Genomic DNA, 21,778 nt, shown 5'->3' on the forward strand with positions numbered 1-21,778 from the left:
AAACAACAACAACAACAAAAACTGGTGCTCAGGAGGAGCCAACAGCTCCTATTGTCCAGGGGCTGCTGGAACTGAAGGGACACTGAAGGGATAGAGAAAAGGGATTGAGGGAGAGAGCTACATGACATCTGGAGGTGCAACTGAGTGATACAACTTGCCTGGCTCATGTGAGGCCCTGGGTTTAATCTCCAGCACTGAAGAAAAAATTAATTTTTTTAAAAAATCAGGTAACACTGACCCTGCAGCCTGCATGGCAACCCTTGGCTGAAGCCAAGTGGCTCTCTCTTAGAAGGCAAGTCCTTTCCCAAGTCAGACCCCACTATTTCCTACTGCGCTGGGTGTGACATTCCTATTTACATACTTCCTGCCCCTTTGGGCATCTCTCTCTGAGCCTCTACTGAAAGAGGTCTGAGCATCCCAGAAAGGATTGGGTTTCAGTACAATTTATGGCTGATTTCTAAGGCTTTGCCTCAGTTTGCTGAGACTATCCTTGGAGGTAGTTTGGAAGAACAGCAGGGATGCAGAAGTGCGACATGGCCTCTAGGCTGTGTCCCCGCTTATCAGCATACAATGTAATGCCACCAGCTTGTTTTTGCCCCTGCCTTCCTACTTTAGGAGGTAAGGGGATGCCTGGTTGAAAAAAAAACCAGGAAAAGTGGGAAGACGCCACCGTCACTACCACGGGGCTCATTAGTGGCAGTCCTGAGGCTGTTTTCCCTGTGGTTGTTGGGCTGGGTGTGCCCATGTCCTAAGTGGTCAGAGCCACACATTTGCAAGATACATATTCAAGGTGAGGGAGCTGATGGTCTGATTAGGCCATGGTTTCCTGGCTGAGGCTCCCCTTTTACCCAGTCTGTAAGCAAGTAAGTTGAAACTATCTTTGAGCTGCCCAGCAGTCTATCCAATGGAAGGAAAAAGAAAAGCAGTAGAGAAAGGTGGCCCAACACCCTGTTTTCTTTGAAGCAGGTTGAGCAGTCACTGCACATTTGCAGGGTCTCCCAGAGACTTCCCAGACCCCGCCTCAAGGCTCTTCTCTGGCAGGTTTGATTGGAGGGGGAAGATTTTAATTGCCTGCTTAGTTGAGGCCTACAACTGCATGTGGAGGGGAGATGAACCTTGTTACGCTGTCTGTCACTGCCACAATTTTGCTGCTTTCCTGTCCCATTATCTGCTCTACAACCCCCCAGCGATCTCCCAGGAGGCCTGCACAAAGCTCAACTCTTAAAATGTTGATGAACATTTGAGGGGAGTGGAGCCCTGTTAGCCTGCTCACGCATATGCTCTCCTTTGCAGTATACCAGAGAGCCCGCAAATGAATTCATAGCAGATGCTGCTGTGGGTTGGGGGAGGATGGAGAAGATACTTAATGCAGCCTGCGATTAGCACAGAGAGGAAGATGACCTTTCCGGCATGCTGGAGTTAACACTCAGCGGCTGAGACACCCGCTAATGACATGCTCGGTATCACAACAAACAAATCAAATGCCAATGTGAAATGCAACACACACGGAGGGCACGGGGTTTACACCTCTTTGTACTTCCTGATGCAAGGTGGTTCCATTTGGTCTCAGGGTCAGCAATCTCATGAATCTGATTTACAAACACAATATTTAAAAAAACAGCATCCCAGAAGGATTCTGCTGGCTAGGCAGAGTCACAATGCTGGTGAGAGAGTGAAGTAGTCCCCTGGCCCCCCAGACATGCCCTCTGGGGACAAACTGGCCACGTAAGCTTTGCCAAACAGAAGCTACAGGGCAGGAAGGGAGCAAAGGCAAGGCGGGCACTCATCAGGGGATCAGGACGGAGTTCCCACAGTGCCTTACCAAGACCAATCTCATTGAGCTGGAGTCCATAAGGAGAGCCGTTTTTGCTCAAGAACGCTTGGAAAATCTTTTCTTTGGCTTGGCCTATGGTATCGCAGTCAAGGACGTTGACTGAAATATTCCGACAGACATCTGCACTCTCGTTTTCTGGGATTTTTTCAAAGACGACATTTAATGCCTGCAAGAATACAAACAGGTTTCCAAGTCTATTAGATAATTGCGATCTGAAAGGCATTCATAAAAGACACAAGCTTCAGCGAGCCCTACTAATACCTCTGACAGCACATTAGCAAACACCGTAGCGCATTATACTACTTTAATCTTTTCTCCATAATCCATTCTTTTCAGGGATAATGGAAAGGAAAACAGAAAGTTAAAACTCTCATTATAGAGCAAGCATTGAATAAATAGATCTGGGAGGAAAAAATACATACACATAAATATTCCAAAAATGGCGATTTCTAATTTCATCCTCAAAAAAAAAATTGGAAAGTTTCCACAGTAAATGAGGGCAGACTGGTGATTATCTTTTTTATTAACAAGAACCAGAGTCCCACAAGTAAAGTTCCGGGTGACAGGAAAGGTTACGAGGTCCCCGTATTGATCACACCAAAGAGGTCAATTCTTAATATGCATCATTAATTATGGTAGCATTCATCTCCCCTCCACTTCAACACCTTCAGTCAGACGTGTCTGAGCCCTCATTAAAATACTGAGATTCCCCACCCTGTACTATTATTCCTGCATTAATTACATTTCAGTGCCATTACTTTGTCATTTAATTCTCCCAGTGCAGCAAAACCTCAAAATCAGACTAATGGGGGAAGGAAGGCTTGTGTGTGGGAACAGAATGGAGGGCTGTCTCACAAGGCATCTGAAAGCAAGTTCAGGTTGACTTTGGTGAACAGGATCCAGGGGAGGGCCGGGAGCTGCGTCAGTAGCGTGACACAGTTTAGGTTCCCGGGCACCTTGGTGATCATGGAGACAGAGGGTACAAAATGCACAATTATTTCATGGATTTGGGCCTGGGTTAATGAAGGACTATAAAAATGACCCAATAATGGGAATGGGAAGAAATTACAGGGCATGAGGATCTTTGGGATCACCTCAACTTTGAATAATAGTACCTGCCCCTTGAGTGCTGTTAGGAGATTAAGTGAGATGATGCACTCTGGAGTTGCTGGGAAGGAAGACACTGGCAGCAGTGACTTATCAAGTCGATGCCATGGTCTGCTGTCCTTGTCACAGTGTGCCCTCATCGGGAAACAGAGGCTCCCTCCACACTGACCAGCAAGACTCGAACTACATGCTCAGCGTCTCTGTCACGGTGAGGAGGAAGGTGCCAGCCATTTATCCCTGACTTCAGTTCTCGCCCACCCCTCACCAGCTGGGTAACCCTCTGTAGTTCGGCTTCTCAGCTGAAAAGTGGGAATAACTGTGACCGACTCCTGAGGGTTCTGTGACAGTGAACCCACCAAGCCCCATAGCATTTAAAACCATAACTGGTGACGGGTGACTGGCACTGGGAGATGCGACGTGCAGACCACCCATGTGGACAGGAGGCCTGTCACTTGGCTCCTCTGCCCCTCAGGATGGGGGCAGGGCACAATAGCTCTGAGGCCACCAATTCCATCACGGAGGCCTCTTCCCTTGTGACAGATTCACCTCCAGAAGGTGCCACCTCTACGTCCAATCTCCTTGTGGGATAGGATTTCAACACAGGAACAACTGAAGAGCAGACGTGCCCCTGAGAACCACCAGCATGGCAGAGGCCTCACGTCCCCATCAGTGGTCCTTAAGTCACATCTCCCAGGTGCTAAGCCAATTCTCAGGGGCTTACAAGGATGAAGAGGGAGAAGGCAAATCCTCCAGATATCAGGCTCTCACCAGTCACGGGATTTGTCACTGCTTGACCATGGACTTCTCAGCCTCCAGAAAGGCGAAAAGCACATTTCTGATGTTTATGAACCACCCTGTTTGTGACTTAAAAACCTGTCCCGACCATCCTGTTTATAATTACCCAAGAGGAAACCTGGGTCCAGTTCTGGCCCAGGGACGAAGGCTCAGTGTGAGTGGACCCTGAACTCAGTCTGGGCTATGCAGGTCTTCACACTTGGGCAGAGGGGCTCTGGCCGGCTCTCAGAGAACATAGTTTCTGGGTCAGTCATAGACCAGCAAAGGGTTCACTACTTCTCAGTTCACAAACAAACAAAACTCTAGACGAGGAGAAGCTGGGCAAGGGGAACACTACTGGGCAGACTGTCCAGAAGGATCTAACGAGGTGAAGCCTCACACCCACATCCTGTCCCTCATCTTCCTTTTTTTTTTTTTTTTTTTTTAACAATATTTATTGTGGCCAAAACCTCTGCCAAATACATTTCAAGACATACACTTTCATTTTCCTTTCTTTCTTTCTTCTTTTGGTGCTGGGAGCAAACCCAGAGCCTTGAGCATGCTAAGCTTGCCTTCCATCTCTGAGCTACACCCCAGGGCAGACCTCTTTGAATCCTCCCAGCGTCCTAGCAAGGATCCCTCATTTGAGAGTGAGAAAAGTGAGGCCCAGAAGGACTAAGTAACTTGCTCCAGGAAACGCAGTAAGTGACAGAGCCAGGAAGCAAGCCTGATGTGCCTAACTAGAGAGTTGGTGCCACCATCCTACCCTGGGCTAAGGTGTTGACCCTTCTTGCACCCTGGCCCTTGCTCCTCCGGGGCCCAGCAACTGCCTGGGAACCCTTCCGTCTGAGACCTGGCTGTGGGCAGCATGCTGGGCTGGAGTCCCACACACATGGCTGCAGAATGCACATAAGCACCAGGCCTGAGGCTACGTCCACACCCGACCTGGCATCTCCATCGCGGGTATCCCAGGGTGGCAGTGAGCGCTCGTCCACAGGGGCTTCCAAGATAGAGATGAATGGAAGCACCTTTTAATCAGAGCCCTACGATCCCGGCTCAGGTAATAGTTTTATAGGTATTTTCGAAATAACAATCTGTTACTACCTAACGGGCTCTATTGTCTTTAACAAAAACACCTCTTTATAGGCAATAAATGTTCTTAAAAAATAACCATGAGGGGAAAAAAATTCCTAACTGAATGTAAAATAATGTAAATCTCCCACTGCCTCCACAGCTAGATGGGTGGAAAAGAGGTAAAATGGCATTTTAGAGAGTCCACAGGGAATTCTGAGAGCAAAGCCAGACACAAATTGATTTGTATTCATTTTTATGCTCCTGACACTTAGTGCTCAAACAGCAGTTTCCTAAAATGTGCATTTGGGGGCTCTCAGGTCGCCGAGCCTCTTGACGCCTCCACCTGCAGCTGGGAAAACCCACCCTGGGCCTTCCTTCGCTGGCAGGAGGGGGTGGCCTTCAGCCTCTGGGCCCCTAGGGAGCACTTCCCAGTGGGAGCGCCTCCTCCAGCTCCTCCCCCATCAAACCCACTGGCCTGGAACCTTCTCCCAGTCCCTGGTGTCAGGTTTGCAGGCCCTTGAGACCTTAACGCACACTTGGCGTTTGCTCTGGGACCATTCACGATAGGTTTGGGAGGCAGCTAGGAGACAATACTCAGCCACCAGGCGCCTCCAGCAGCTGAGTAAGTCGGGCAGGGCGGGAGGGCTGGCCGAGCACCTACCTCCATAGCCCACAGCCCGTTCTCTGCTCCCTCCCAGCCCCTGGAGTGTAGGCAAGCCACTAACTTCTCTAGTCTTAAAATTCTCATCATTCTTATCTGGAAGGAGTGATAGGATCAATAAATAATGACAGTGGTGAATGTGATCATTACACACCTGTGATCCCAGCAACTCGGGAGGCTGAGGCTGGAGGATCACAAGTTCAAAGCCAGCCTCAGCAACTTAGTGAGGCCCTAAGCAATTGAGCAAGAACCTATCTCAAAATAAAATATAAAAAGAGGGCTGCGGAGCTGGGGTTGTGGCTCAGTGGCAGAGTGCTCACCTCACACGTGCGAGACCCTGGGTTTGATCCTCAGCACCACATAAAAATAAATAAATAAAATAAAGGTGCTGTGTCCAACTACAACTAAAAAATAAATATTAAAAAAAGAGAGAGGGCTGGGGAGCTGGGGTTGTGGCTCACTGGTAGAGCATTTGCCTAGCATGTGTGAGGCACTGGGTTTAATCCTCAGCACCCCATAAAAATAAATTAATTAAACAAAGATATTGTGTCCATCTACAACTAGAATTTAAAAAAAAATTTAAAAAAATTTTTTAAATAAAAAGGGCTGGGGTTGTGGCTCAATGGTTAAGCACTCCCAGGGTTCAGTCCATAGTACCAAAAATAATAATAATAATAATACTGATAGTGGTGACTGCAAACGAAGGAGTGCTTGGTGTGTGCTGAGCACTGTTTAAGACAGGGAGTGTGTGTACGTTAGTATGTATTAATTAACCTCAGGACAATCTTGAGGTGGACTCAGCTATTATTCTCATTTTGCAGGTGACAGACCCATGCACAGAGAGGTTAAATAAATTGCACAAGGTCCCCCAGCAAGAGAACCAGGCACTGGAGCTCCGTGTTCTTAAATAAACACCTGGTGATTCTGCCTTTCAAAATACGAGAAGGTTTTATGAAAGTAAGTGTGGTGCAAATCAATAGGGTGGTGACTCATTTTTAATACCCATCAAGGGCTTAAGTGCTCTAAAATGTACACTGGCCTTTTCCCCAGGAAGGTGCCACTCTGTTGAGAGAAGCTGCTCTGGGTCTCCCTACTTCCTCTGCATGAAAGTATCAGCAAAGCTGAGGTGACACAAAGGTTGACTGTCAACCAACAGTCATCGCTCCTCCTCTGCTAATAAAAGCCAGGTATCCACAGCTGGGGCCCCAGCTAGACCAGGAAGCCATAGTGTCAACTCCCCTTTCTCCTCCACCAGCAGCTGGTCATGTGTCCAAGCTCCTCAGCCAACAACAGGTAAAAGGAAAAGTTTTCTACTCAAACAAAAGGGATGAGTAGTGCTCAGGGCTATGGCAGCCATCTTGTGAGCAGGAGGGCAGGCTCAAGAGGAAGGGCAGAGACAGTGGCCCAGAGCGTTGATGTGATGCATGAGGCAGCACGTGGACTGGCCTTGAGCAGCAGACTGTCTGAGCGCAGCCCCGCATCCTTACTATTTCAGGCGTCATTTGACCTATTTTCTCTCACAGCTGAATGTACCCAAACCAACAGCACTCACTTTGTCCATGCTGAGGTTGACAAATTCATTCACACACACCTACTTATTTTGCACCTATTGTGTGCAGGGCATGACAGCAGGAAGCTGAGTCTGGCACTCTTCCTGCCTGGTGAGTCCTAACAGATGAGAACTGTGAGGTGGACACAACCAATCCTGCCAGGGAGACCGTGGTAGGGATGGACGGGGTGTTTCAGGGGTTCTGATGAGACAGGGCAAAGGACAGGTAGCTGATTATCAAAGGAAAGGAAATGGGTAGATAGCACGTCCCCATCAACCAGTTGCTAACACCTGGGGTGGGGGAGAATTACACTTTCCAACCCAAGCAATCACCCCTTGGGGCTACAAAGGAAACCCAAAATCTATAAAGGGGCAGGACACACCCACTCCCACGGGTACCAGCTAAAAGGGCCCATCCTCTCTGGAGAAATCTCTCTCTCTCTCTCTCTCTCTCTCTCCCCCCTTCTGTCTCTTAAATCAAATTCACTTTCTACCCTTGCCTTGGTTCTGCTGGGTGTTTAATCTTCAACACTGGGGAACAAGGACACCATCCTGTTTTTCCAAGATTGGTATCATGGAGAGCTATCACCTCCAGCTTGGAGCAGGTATTCCAAGGGACAGAACTTGGGAAGGCTGCATGGAAGAGTGATTGGGATTGGGTCTTCAGAACCTCTCCAGAAGGAGGTGTCTGGACATGGAGACACCTGGCTATCAGATTCAATCTCTAACTTGGGCTACCAGGTCAGGAAGCCTAGAGAAAGAATCCCACTCCTTTGGGGTGGAAGAGAGGGCCAGGCTTGCTGTCCCCAAACCACCACCTGCCATCTGAGGGAGAAGTCCTATAGAGGCAAAAATAAGGGAGAAGGAGAGAATGCTGCTCCGTATTTCTAGTAATAATAGCCGACACTTGTTGAACACTCATCACACACTGGGAACGAATCTGCTGACTTCTTGTACCTCACAACTTTATGAAGTGGGTAATATTATTAGCTCATTTAACAGATGGAGAAACTGAGACACAGTGAGGTCTAGAAACTTGATCAAGACCATAGAGCTGGTGGGAGCACAAGGAAGACATGTCCAGACTCTCAGCTGCAAAGATGGAAGGCCAATCAAGGTGCCCACCTTCCCTGGGCAGCAGAACCCTGCCAGAGGTTCTCAGTCAGTGCTACCAGAGGAGACAGGCTGGACACCTGGGAGAGGAGGCTGGACCCCCTGTGGTTCAGGTGACACCCATGGACAATTTTGCAGAATTCATGATCGTTTTCCTGTCTCTGCTGCTGTCTGTGGCCATGTGACCAAGTCCTGGCCAATGACAATACGTGGATGTGTTATGTGGCAGCTCATGGGAAACTTCCCTAAAAGACAGCTGGTGACCGTCTGTCCCCTTTTCTCAGCTGTGCTTAGGTCCTGCTGTGGAAATGTGGAAGGAGGCTGGGAAGCAGGTGCCTTGGACCACGAGGCAAACTGGTTCACAGAAGTGGGTGGGGCCATGAAATTATCCAGAAGGGAACCACCACCGAGGACTGCCACCCGCAACCACACATGTGAGAGAAACCAGCTTCCCTGTGGCTCAAGCCTCAGGCCGCTCACTCTCGGCTCTGTGCAGCTGGACTGCACCCAGTGAGGGACCAGGCCAGGCACCCAGGAGTTATTAGAAGGGCAAGGCCATCTGGGAAGTGCTCAGCCAGGGACACTGGAAGGGCCTGGTCCCTCTATAGCACGTCCCAAACCAGCCTCTTCTGGGTACCTGTTCAGGATGATCATTCTTCTTGCTTGTCCACATCTGTCCAGCCAGCCACGATCTGCCACTGGTTGTAAATGCTCAGCCACGGGAGTTACACGTAACATTTTAAATAACATAGACACAGGCATTTAAGAAATGTTTTCCACCACGGTGGAGCAGGCTAATCAATTCCCAGCATCACCCGTCGTCAATAACTAACCAATCAAAAGGAATGCGGAAGGGACACTTCTGCTTGGTGTACCTTACAGGTGACAAGAAAAACAGGCTGGGTGGCTGAACATGTTCTATATATTCTTTTCTGATCTCATAACAGCTATACAGGGTGGGGTTTCATCATTGATTGTTTACTGATGAGAAAACCAACAGAGAGAAACGTAGGTGGTTTCCCCAAGGTCACACAGACATGTGGCCTGTGCCAGATTCAGACCCAGGACTGCAATATGCCAAGCCCCACCCACCTCTTTGGCCCCAGCCCCTGGGCACTTGGACCTATGACCACATGCCTATCTCGTGAGTGGTCTCCCCCCACGGTCCCTAATACCTCCCAGCAGTTCTGGGTATTGAGGAAACAGAGAAAATAAGGCTGCAGGAGCCCAGAGGCTGAATCTGAGGCGGAGTGACATTTTCCTGGGGGGAGAATGACCCGGTTGCTTTACTGGTTCTTCTACCTCATTCTTGGTGAGGAAGGGCGGGGAAGCCGATGTGTATTTGCCAGAATGCCTTATAATACCCAGAAAGTAATTGTCAAAGAATTTATTACAAACCAGCAACTTCATCGTAAAAGGTCTTAGAGCAATAATTGCTTTCATTAAATAAAACCTATAAAATATATTTCTAATTTCATTCCAGGGCCAAATGAAAGTCAAGAGAAAAAGGTCTGATTCTTATACCAAACTCAGAAAAGTCTCTTAAGATTTTCCAAGCTGGCATCAGTGGCCCTGGGACATCCTGGCTATCAACCCCTTAAAAACTGGGTCTACCCAACCCCCTTCCTTACTCAACACTCCTTCTCCTCTCCCCACCAAAGACAGACAGGCCACAACTCCCTGGATCCAATATTCTGCTCCCCTGACATCATAAGTGGGCATGGGGGTGAAAGGGGGCCCTTTTCCATGTCAAAGAAACAAGTTAGAGAAAAACTCCTCACATTTAAGTTTCTCTTACTAATTTTTCTGTTATTTGCAAGCATTATGTACATCCTAGAATGAAGCAGAACTGATTTAGCTAAAAATAATTGATTTTGATATTTTCTGTTTTTTCTTTGCAGAGAGCTCCATAAGTTTCATTTCCATTGCTGTGTCCCCAGAAGGAAGGCAAAGAGACCAAGGCCTTTGGGATGGGTGGGATGGAGGATTCTACTTTTTATTATGTCAAGTCCTAGATTAAGGGCCTATGCACTTTCTGCAAAGGGCCAGATAGTTAATATTTAAAGCTTAGAGGCTCATATGGTCTCTGTTGCAACTACTCAACTCTGTCACTGTAGCAGGAGAGCAGTCATAGATAATAAGGAAATGAATGGGCATGACTGTGTTCCAATAAAACTTTATTTAATAATCAGGAGACCACATTTGGCCCCAGGCTGTTGTTTGCTGATTCCTGCTATAGATAACAGTATCTTCCAAGGGAAGACTGACTTATATGCCTAAAAGACAAATCTAGAAAATGCTTTTTACCTCCATCATCATTTGTGATAAAAGTTACCATTCTCTGAATCGTATAAACAAAGATTCTAATAATGAAATAATAGAATCACAATGGAGCCACAGAGAAGAAAATTAAATACTTTTGTACTTAGATAACTAAATTATTTTCTAATTCCAAGATTACAGATGTGAGAAGAAAGAATATGGAGAGGAAAGCCATTTAAAGCACCCATTTAAAGTTAATTTTTCATTTTCCACGGCTTGCCATCAACTAGGGAATGACTTACCTAACATGATTATAAAAAATGGTTTCACTCTTTGATCAGGAAGCTCAGAACACTAACTATGAAGTTAGTAATGGTTTCAGTATTATTGCAAGTCATAATGGAAATGATATGCAGTATGGTAGAAAGAAAAAGAAAAAAAAATCTCAAGAATTGTTAATTAACTTCACTGTTTCTCCACAAATGCTAGGAGTATTAAAAACAAGATTGCTGAAGTGCAAACATCAGGATTTAATGAACAATGGGATGTAATTGAAGTAACAGAGAATGACTTAATCGGGACAGTGGGTTGTTTAATTACGGGGATAATGGATCTTCTGCAAGGACAATCTAAATGGAACAGAAGGAGCTGGAGTGAAGAAGCCCATAGATGACACTCCTGCTTGAGGTGGCCAGAGCTGTTATATATGAAATATTTCATTAAACATGATTGTCCCAAAATGGTAACCGCTGGGGAAAAAGACAGGATTGGTGTGGGCCAGCATAAACTTTCAATAAATCATAATGGAGGCACTAAGATTTGTGCAGGTGGGTACCTGTGCTTTCTCAAGAATTTCTAATAACCTTTTTTTTTTTTAGAATTTTTTAAATAACTTTATTTATTTATTTATGTGGTGCTGAGGATCGAACCCAGTGAATGCCTTACCCATGCTAGGCAAGTGCTCTGTCACTGAGCCCCAGCCCCAAGAATTTCTAATAATCTTAAAGACGTTCTTATAGATATGAGAATGAGTGCAATAATATGTTTGTCAGAACCCTGTTTCCCAGGGTGCCAAGATGCTATCTCTCCGGTACAGCAGACTGGCAAGCTCATTTCCTGGGTTTAAGAGTTCAAAAAACCATTGCTCGCTTAACTTTGATTACAAGTCAACCTCCTCTTGCTAATTCAGCACGCCTGCTACGAGTTATTGGTTTTTCTCATCTCCTCTTGAAAGTGAGGCAAATGTCCTTTCTCCCATGTGGGTACATGTTCCTGGAACTGAGATCCTCAAGCTTTTGCTAGCTCCTCCAGAGTTGCATGTGATCTGTAATGAAATCATGCTCGACACAGGGCAGGGGAGGAAGGGCCTGAGAGGCACCACAACAAAATCTAGTGGGGCTATAATTTTGCAGTGGGAGAAAAACAGCAGAGCAACAGGACTTGTTCCTATTCTCCTTGTCTGAACCTAAATTCCTGGATATTAAAGGAAGACTAGGGTCCTGTGTGCAGACAAGCCTTCCCCAGCTGCTAGCCCTGGGAGCAAGCTGGTCTTAGGGTGGTTGGCCTCACTGGGCTTGCCTGGGGCACCCAGATAGCCAGTAGCTCTTGGTATAAAAGGAACAGTAGCTTTACGGCTTTTGGCTCCGACTGAGGAAAGACAGGAGTTTTCCACCCAGGACGTAAGGAACAAAGCATGACTTCCCAGGGCACATTTGTTAGTATAATGATTTCACGTATAAGAAGTTGGCAGGATGGCTTTATGTTCTAGAAAACACCCCACACCTCAGGGAGAACACATCCTAATCTTAGAGGTGTGAAACCTAACTTTTAGGTTGTTATACGAGATGCTGTGTTTCTGAGCATGTAGTCGAATGGGGGTTCGGGGCTTGTTCTCAAAAGTGTCCCTGCTATGGCACCAGGCTCTGTCATTTCAAGTTGCTCATATAGCTGTTCTCCATTTTTTCTCTGACTTTCCTTTCCTTGAAAGAATCTCTCTCTCTCTCTCTCTCTCTCTCTCTCTCTCTCTCTCTCACACACACACACACACACACACACACACACACACAATGAGTTTGTTCACCACACCTTGTTTTCAATTACATAAACCACCTCTGGCAAATTTAGCAAAGCAAGACTTTAAAACCATTGGGTGTATAGCTTGGGAGGGGGGGAGAAGTGAAGTGGGAAATGGAAGGGGAGGGAGGAAGGAAGAAAATTAGAAATATGATGGTTCAGGCTGGGGGAACTTGCCTGAAAGGAAATGAAAAACCTTAAATTTTTTATATTGACCTTCTGCTAACGTTTTGTCACAAGAGCTTAGATGGGATCATGTGCCCTCTCTTGGGCTTCTAGTATAATCACCCACCATGAAAGAGACATTGGGACAGGTCCAATAAAAGAGATTTAAAAACCATTCTTACAGGAAAGGCCCCTAGAAACAAGTGGCCCACCCTCTTTTCCAGTCTCAACTAACCACCCGTATATCTGAATTTGAAGAGGAAGCAATGTAGATTTAATTTTCCATTCACCTTTTCCCCTGGGGCTGTGAGAGGGAAAAAAAAAAAAAGAAAAAAATTTTTTAAGAGTCAACATGAATTTCTTCAACATCAAGTAACGTTTTGATGAGTTGAGTGCTAACAAATCAGAAACACATGGTCTTAATTGACTGTGAAATAAATAATATTTCAAAATGAAAGGCAGAAGAAGCATTCAGATGTGAAGCATTAAAAAGGACTCAAACCTCAAAAGTTGCTTCAGGCATCTGACTTCTTCCCCCAGTACCCCCCTTCCTTCCCTCTTCTTCCTGTCAAGTTTCAATGTTTTCATGAAAGTGAAATACTGCTGGGTTCCCCCACCTCCATTCACATGTAAACAGTTCTCTTTGGGGACCCTCTTGGTCTGTTTTCTGTTGTTATAACAAATGTCAGCCTCACCAGAGGCTGGGTGGTTTATGAAGGAAAGACGCTAAAGTAGCTCACAGTTTTGGATGTCCAAGAGCATAGTGCCAGCATCTACCGGCTTCTGGTGAGGGTCAAGGGCTGCTCACCAAGAGGGAGAAGAAAGCAGCCCAGAAAGCCACCCATGATAATGACCCACTCCCACGGGACTACCTCCACCCCACTCATGGCCTACTTAGCTCTGAAGGCCCTGGGAGCTAGCAGTACCCTTATGCTTCAATTTCAATGTGAGTTTGGTGGCAACAAACCATATCCAAGCTATCACAGACAACTAAGGGCTTCTGAAAACGTTTCAAAGTAAAAGCATGAGCATCTTCTAGGTTAGGACAAAGAGCCTGGGTTTGCAGACAAAACCAGGATCAACAAGAGTCCTCAGGCCCTGATACAAAGCTAGTCTTTTGTTCTCCACACTGGTCACATGTCAGAATTATCTGAAGAGATTAAAAATATATCCATTCCTGGGCCCAATCTCCAATCCTGATGGAAGGTCCAGGCACTTCTAGATTTAATCTGTGTTTCTGACATGTTGAATGAGACCTGGATTAAGATGAATAAAGTTCTACAGAGCACTTATATGTCTGGTGATATTCTAAGTGCCTTATACAAGGAGACTCTCTTAATCCCCATAATGGCCCCATGTGATAGGCAGGTGCCATGACTGTTATGTTTGTCTTGCACATGGGGAGACTGAGGCACAAAGAGGTTTGAGACTTGCCCAGTGTCACATAGGTAGCCAGTGGCAGGATTCAAACCCGCCTGCTTCTTAACCTCTATAACACTAGTTCTCAACGCAACATTGCAACATCAGGTAGCTCATTAGAAATGCAGGTTCCCCGGCCACATTCTAGACCCACTGAAGCAGAGACTCTGGGGTGATAACCAGCTCTAATAAGCTCTCTCGGTGAGCATGATGCATGGTAAAGTTTGAGAACCCCTGCATTCTCTCTCAGATGCAGATTGTGGACTTCTAGCTCTGCATCCCACCTCTCAGATGGCAGTGGAGCAGGGTGCCATCTTTAATGGAGGAATAAGCTACATCTGGTGCAATGGAACTAGCTGATCTATGGACTCCTTGCCCACCAGAGCACATAACCATCGCCCAGTTCTTAACAGTGTGGTGCCTTCTCCAATTAGGGAGTGAATTCTTCCAGGATGACAGCACAGGATTCCATCCAGAGTGAAGCCACAGGAGCCTCAGCTCCTTAGCGAGCAATGCCCAAACCCCAACGTAATCTTTTCCTCCCTTTCCACTAAAGGAGATGGTAAAGAAGCCAAGTCTCCATAAAGCCAAAGATCAAACCAAAACACAGCAATCACGTTCCCAAGACAACATTAACAGAAAAGCTTAAAAATTCTTAAGTCATTGTGCAGATAGTTCCCTCACGGGGCTCCCTCTCTGAAATTCTTGAATGTGACCCCGTTTGGTCTCTCTCCTATAGGAAGGATAGCAGGTGGGTGGAGTGGGAATGGGTTAAAAGGAAGTTCTCTGAAGGGTAAAACCCTCGGCAGCCAGGCAGTCATCCTCCTGCAGTGATTTACAGCGTCCCTCTAAAAATATCTATGAGATCACAGTACATTAAGTGCATGACACCAAACATTTGTAACTAATCCATGAAAATAAAGTAAGGGCGTCATGTTGCATGGGGAACGCAGTGGAATTTGTCTTGTGTTATCGTTCTAAAATAAGACGGCCTCAATTTGGTTGAAATATATCTTCACACATTGTCTTCCCAGAGCAGAGCCATTTGAGAAATTCTGATTGCAATTATAAGTGCTGAATAGGGAGTACTTTGCATTTCCTTTGATGATGCTGAAAGCTATAAGCAATCCTGATATTAAAATCTTTGGAAATTGATGAGTACCCCAGGCATCATTACAATGCTTTCTCACCCAATCCGAGTAATTAGAATCTATTATGTGAACACGTGTTAATATTTTATCAACTACTGCTTTGAATTAACTAAACGTATGAGGCTGCCTGTCATAAAGGGTGTCAGTTCATTTTAAGTGACCCACCCCCCTTCCACCCCCACCCTGTTTCCCAGCCAGGACTTCTGAGTCTGGATACAGTGCTTTATGGCAAACATACCACAGTACTGAATTCGGGAACTTGCCACAGCAGCCAGTCTTCATTAAGGGTGTACAGCGCTTTGCAAGTGATTACGTCTACCGGACCCTTGTTGATTTTCTGGTTCAGAGTCGTCACCAGCAAATAGAATGGTTCTCCAACAGTCTCCTTGGAAAAGATGCAAAAGCAACAGTTAGTTTTCCGCGGAAGCCACTGTACTTTCCAAAGAATTAAAGTTTCAATTTATGGCAATACGACAAGAGACAGGAGGCAGTGTTTTCTAACAATCAACATGAAACTCCCAAGAAAATACATATTGCTTCACTTGGGATTGAGAGCAAAACCCAGGAAACCGCCTCCTCTCCTTCCCCGGTGCATATGCGCGTTTGCGCATGCATGCATCCATTTGCACCAGCACACCCCTGTAATTCTGTTTCTTTGAGTTTAAGTGCATACATGGTAGACCATGCTCACCTGTGGGTTACTGCCAAGGAACAGTCAGTAGACGTTGAGATTAACCTGTGTTTACATTTTTATTTAACTGCTTTTAGCAAACCAAAAATAAACGACATTTTAAAAAATGCACAATAATTAGCCTTGGTAATAAGGATTAATATATGAACATTAATACATTTGCCAAGGAGGGTTTTTTATGATTTTTTTTTTTGTGTGTGTGTGTGTGTGTGTGAACAGCTTTTCACGAGGGCACTGACTTCAGTTAAACTGTCTGCAGCCTTGTCTCTTCCCAATGTGCCAGGCCTGTCCCTGGCTGTCCCAGGACACCTCCTCACAATCCCATCCAGGCACCTATGCTTGTACTGAGCCACAGAGGTAGTCTGGGTTATTCCTTTCCCTGGACCACAAGCCAATTCATTTCCTCTAAGACTTTGCCCAAACGCTCAGCCCTGTCCTGATGGTTTCTGATTCCAAACTTCTGCCACATGCTCTTTTTCCTGGATGGGGAGCTGCCTCCTCCAGGCTGTTACTAAAATACCTCAAACAGGTAGCTACTCTCTGTTGGGAAGGACTCTGAGCAGCTCATGCCAGAGGCAGTGTGTTCTGCTTCCACAGCATCCTCCCAAGGCATGTAGCCCTAGGTCAGCTAGAGAGTGTTTGCTAAATAATAAACCTTCTATGATCCACTGATAGTCAGCTGATACATGGGGGAGGAAGAACGCTGACGGGGCCAGGAAGTCAAAGTGCCTTAGAGAAGATAAAAAGCAGCCACGTGGCTATGGCTGGAAGCACCAGTTTACAAAAGTCAAGCTTTAGAGCCATCATGCCCAGTTTTCAAACGATCCCACTGACTTTCACATGCTTTCTCTTGAACAGGTAAATTACCTATGAGCTCTTTTAAGTCTCCTGGGGACACCCCACCCATCCTATCCCTTCCTTTATCCTTAACTGCAAGCACATTTGCCCTTCCCAGCCCTGGGGCTTCCTCTTGCCCCTTCTGCCACTGTCCTCCTCCCATGTCCCACCCTCCACTGGGCTCCCTTCACCCCCTCTGTCTCCCCTACTGAAACAACCTTGAGTTGCTTCTTCAGTGCAGGGAAGAGATGGAATGTTTCCAAGGCGGGGAGGCCAGTGGGACTGAATATGATCTCTAACGCTCATGAGAAACTTCCTTTATTTGGTGGTTCACAAATTCACTGTTCTCTGCTCTTTCTCCCCACCCCCTTGGGTAATGTCCTGACCACAAACCCAGAGCCAAACTTCTCTCTTCCTCCAGAGCAGATCAGAGATGGGGCTGAGCACCTCTGTGCAGGGGAAAAGGCATGCCCACAGAGACTGGATAGGGGGGGCCGGGTCTCCTGGACTGTGTGAAGGGACAGCTACTGACTCCAGGGTCCTCTGGTCAGGATTCTTCAGACTAACCACACTGAGTTAGTGACATCTGGGATTACGCTGCTGCCCACATTCAAGGTTCTAAACCTGGCTAGTCATCACCAGAATCCCTTGGGGCACTAGTAGAAATTCAGATGCCTGGGCCCTCTGGGCCCCTCATTAGTAGTCTGGGTTATTCCTTTCCCTGGACCACAAGCCAATTCATTTCCTCTAAGACTTTGCCCAAACACTCAGCTCCTCTCCTTTCTGGAGAGGAGGCACAGGCATCCATAGTTTTCAAACCTTTCCAGGGGTAGGGTGGGGGATTCTGATGCGTGGTCAGTTTAGGGAACCAGAGGGCCATGAGGCTTCTTTCTCACCACAGAACACAAGGTCTAGGTGAATCACACCTGCTGGGGACTGACTCCCCTCCCACAGGGGCTAGGCTTAGGCACTCCAGCAGAACAGGGCTGACCCTCTTCTCAGCACACAGTGGGGTGGCTAAGAGGTCTAGCTTCTGATGCTGTTCCACACCAACAGCAGGACCCGGAGAGAGTGCCACCTCTTCTGTGTGCCTCATTTGTCCCAAATGCAACATGATCAGAGGGGCACTTGCCTCACAGGACTGTGAGGGGATTACATGAGAAAAAGTGAGAAAAGCTCTATGATGCTTGGCACGCTAATAAATGGCAGCCACCAATTGTTTTCCCCACCAGTCCTTAGCGTTTTGGAGGAGGAAATTACCTAGCGCTGGTGGAGCTAGTGCTGCCCACTAGACATCTGTGGAGCCGGGTGGGATGCCCAGGGCCATCAATGGCCCACAGTCCCCTGGCACCTGGTTGAGATGGCTCCGCAGCCCCCCCGCCCCCCCCAAGGAATTATTCCACTGAAAGCGAAAGTATCAAGTATCACCGACTGGCTGGATGCCACTTCCTCTGGGGAGCTGAGCCTCCCACTCAACACCCAAGTGCTCCCCGCACACTCTTGAATCAGCACCAAGAAATCCTGACCCAGAATGCTTTGCTCAAAGGGGCCGCTTGGGCTGGAAGCCCAGATTTTCTGAATACCTCACCCCTTTCAAGCCCCAAAGCAGCCTTTGAGAGCGCAGAGTAAGCATCACAAGATCCCAGAAGACAGCGCTGGAGGGGAATTTAGGGAATTTAAAACCAATGACCACACCCCTCTTGGGGTGCAGAGAAAAGGGATGCCCGGATGGAAAGAGCTGGTCCAGTGGCACCCCGCTAGCCTCTCTGCTTCTAACAAGACCCCAAGTCCACTGCTTTCTGCTCCTTTAGGGGTTCTCAAATATGGGCACACAGGATTACCCTGAGGAGCTTATGAAAAGCAGGGATTACTGGGCCAGCCCATGAGCCTTGGGTTTAGCGGGACTCTGGGGGGCAGGAGATGCCCTCTGAAGACCAAGACCAGGGAACTGGGCGAGAGGCTCCCAGCCTCTGATCAGCAGCAGTTTTGGCTGAAATGAGAATAGTGGGAAGCAAAAAATATTCACACCCAAAATAACCACTTGACACCTCCCCAAAGCATATGATGATTTATACCAAGTAAACAGAAAAGAAGGCAGATTTCATTAATCTTAATAAACGGGCATTGCCTCAGGAGAAGAAGGAGTCGGTAAAAAAAATTTTTAAAAAATTGTGCATCTACTCTAAGATTGCATTAAACATTAAACTAAGCACAGTCTATTTAAAGTGCTGCTTTTGGATCTAAACTTAAGTAGCACTGTTAAAACCTGTGGCATAGCAGTGTATCTTATTCAGAGTTTAATTAGATTTTGAAACTAGCTGCAAATACACAATTATGCAGTTTTTCTAGAACCTGGATGGCTGGTAAAATTAAAGAAGGATAAGAACCTTCTGTACTGGGGTCCTCAGAGGGCCAAAGAAAGATTGAGTTCAAGGCATACCTTTATTTTCATATTAATATTTTATAATAATAATGGCCAGCATTTATGGAATGCTTGCTCAGTACTAAGGGATTGCATACATCTTCTCATCTGTGCTTCAAAACAGTCCCAAAATAGTCATCTTTTCTCCAATTCTACTGGCTACACAACAAGTAAGTGGTAAAGTCTAGATTCAGATCAAGCCCACCAGCCCACTGTACTAACCATGGAATCTATGGAAAGTTTGCTTGTGAAAAGATTTTCAGATTCAATTAAATTGCAACCACGTTCAGTCAATCACTCCAAGACAGTGAACTCTAGAGGGAGGAGGCTCTTTGGGGACTTCTTTAACCTGGAATGGCTGGTAAGAATCGACTGTCATTAGCTCATGGTGTATTGGTAGGTAATGGTACTTCTAAAATGCTTCAGAGGATCTGAAGACAGTGTTTTTGTCAATGCCTGAATTATTTCCTCTTCCCAGTACATTTTCTTAAATGGGCAGGCGGGGCCCTGGGTGTTAAAACTGGGAAGGTGAGCTCACTTGGATAATCTTACCTGAGAAAATCCTAAATGAATCACAATTGCACAGGCCAGTTACAGAGAAAGTGATTTTTTTCCCCCTCTGTCTGCTCCCAGTAAGGACCAGGATTGAATGTGGTTAAACGCTGACACTATGGTGCATTCAGGACTTTCTCAGGCAAAGACATCAGTATCTACTAAAAATAACTGCCTATTGTCTTACCTCTGACACTGCTGAGGATACGGCACTTACCCGAAGAAAACCAGAAAGGCAGACGGACATCCAATTTGTGAGAAGTTTTTCAACCACCGACTCTGTGCGCCTTAGCATGAGTTTGGGCTGCATGTTACTGGACTGTTCCATCAAGTCCCTGGTCAGCACCTCCAGGATGCTGGTCAGGTAGACCAGCTTGGTTTGCAGAGCAATGGTTAAGAAGGAGGCAAACAGACACCTGTTTAAAAACAGAGCCTCCATTAACCACCAGTTGCCAGCTTGGGTGGACACTCATAGTGGCTTCCAAGGATGCTTACTGGGCAAGGGGGTGCTTCTTCTCGGGCGCTTTAGTGTTTTCATATGTAGTTTCTGACCACTACTATCTTTCTGTCATAAAACCAACTTTAGGACATTTTCTGTGTTTTTAGCCCTTAAACTAGAGTGGTATCAAGAAGTGAATCCTTTCCCAAATGTTTAGTTTTTTTTTTTTTAATTAAAAATAATACTTCTGCTTTTCTGATTGAGAATTTGTTTTCTCAGTGTAGGGGTTTTTCAGGGTTTGGGAGGGGGTTGTTGTGTGCATGTGTGTCTTCAAAATAAAATCTGTGTTGGGTTGGTGTGATGGCACTGCAGACACCCTGGCTGCTAAGGGCTCCCACAGAAGGCCTCTGGAAGAGTGTATCCAGGTTCAGAAGTGGTTCGGAAGTGAAATAAGGGGCTCAGGTTTTATCATCTCTGCTTAAGGGGCTTTCAAAATAGAAAAGAATTGACTAATACCTGTCCTTTACTGAGAAGTTCTTCTGCTTTTCTAGTGTATGGATGACAGTCACCAGGAAACTTTTATTACAGATCAGGGCATCCAAAGCTGTGAGACTTTCATTCTTGTCATTGGCATCTCTATTCTGGAAAAAAAAAAAAAACAAAGAAAAAAAAACACCAAAGAATATAATATAATATAATAATATACTCGAACGTTTAAAGTTAGAAAGTAGATTCCACAATGGGTTTTCCAAGACAATGAATTATTTAATATTGAATTCATGATCCAAAAAACCCACAATAAAAATTCAAAGCAATAATAATGGAGATGATAATGTTGATGATAACACTATGAAAGTCAGGCAGTCACTGGGCTAAAAATGAAAACTTAGAGACTTACATGCATATCTTCGGTGAAGATGTGTGTGAAGCCACCTGACTGAGAGGAAGGAGACACTTTTATTATTCATAACATCCAAAGGAAATGAATAGTGTATTTTTGTTATAATACCCAAGTCCGTTTTAATAAAGTAGAGACGCTATTTGCTAATCTGAAGAGCCCCCGGGCATATGCTTGCTACATAACCTCTAATACATAATAAATAATTATTATTCAGCTCTCAAGAAACACCAAAGAATCTGAAAGCCTCTACGAAGAGTAACAGTCATTGCATGTGAGTCCCATTTTTTGGTGGATGAAAGTATCATCTTGCATTTTGAAAGAATGGACTCCAAAGTTAAAGAAGTGGTGTTTGAAGAAGATTATGCAAATGTCAGACCACTCCTCAAGCATTTACCTTCCAAGGATACACACTAAATTATGCCGGTAAATTTTCACAAGTCTAAGCTAAGTAGCATCTACTGTCTGGGTACACACTGTCACTGGGAAGGGGGTCGGAGGGGTGTTAAAAGTGTAGCTACTGGAGCCAAACTACCTGGGGCCCAGTCCTGGTTTTATCTCATACAGGTCGCATGACTTTGGACAAGTTACTTAACCTCTCTGCACTTGAGTTTCCTCATATGTAAAATGGGGACGATCATGGCTCCCACCTTGCTGGCTTAGCATGGAAATGAAATGATCGAGTTCCTGCAATCCATGTCAGCTAGTGACATGTCCTCTGAAATCCCGAATTTGGCAAACTAGGTGATGATGCTGT

General features: G+C 46.0%; 1 protein-coding gene across 1 annotated transcript in view; it reads right to left on the reverse strand.

Annotated features, from left to right (window-relative positions):
* The window catches only part of Plxnc1 (plexin C1), a 147,043-nt gene that overhangs the window by 28,612 nt on the left and 96,653 nt on the right, over positions 1-21,778 (reverse strand). The window contains exons 18-22 of the mRNA XM_015482588.2: positions 21,022-21,060; positions 20,640-20,764; positions 19,902-20,100; positions 15,421-15,567; positions 1,823-2,000 (exon numbers count right to left, since the gene is read on the reverse strand). Of these exons, the coding sequence (XP_015338074.2) occupies positions 1,823-2,000; positions 15,421-15,567; positions 19,902-20,100; positions 20,640-20,764; positions 21,022-21,060 (688 nt within the window). The remainder of the gene's footprint in view (positions 1-1,822; positions 2,001-15,420; positions 15,568-19,901; positions 20,101-20,639; positions 20,765-21,021; positions 21,061-21,778) is intronic.

The sequence above is a fragment of the Marmota marmota genome, unplaced genomic scaffold, assembly GCF_001458135.2.
Source record: "Marmota marmota marmota unplaced genomic scaffold, marMar, whole genome shotgun sequence".
Lineage (NCBI taxonomy): Eukaryota > Metazoa > Chordata > Mammalia > Rodentia > Sciuridae > Marmota > Marmota marmota.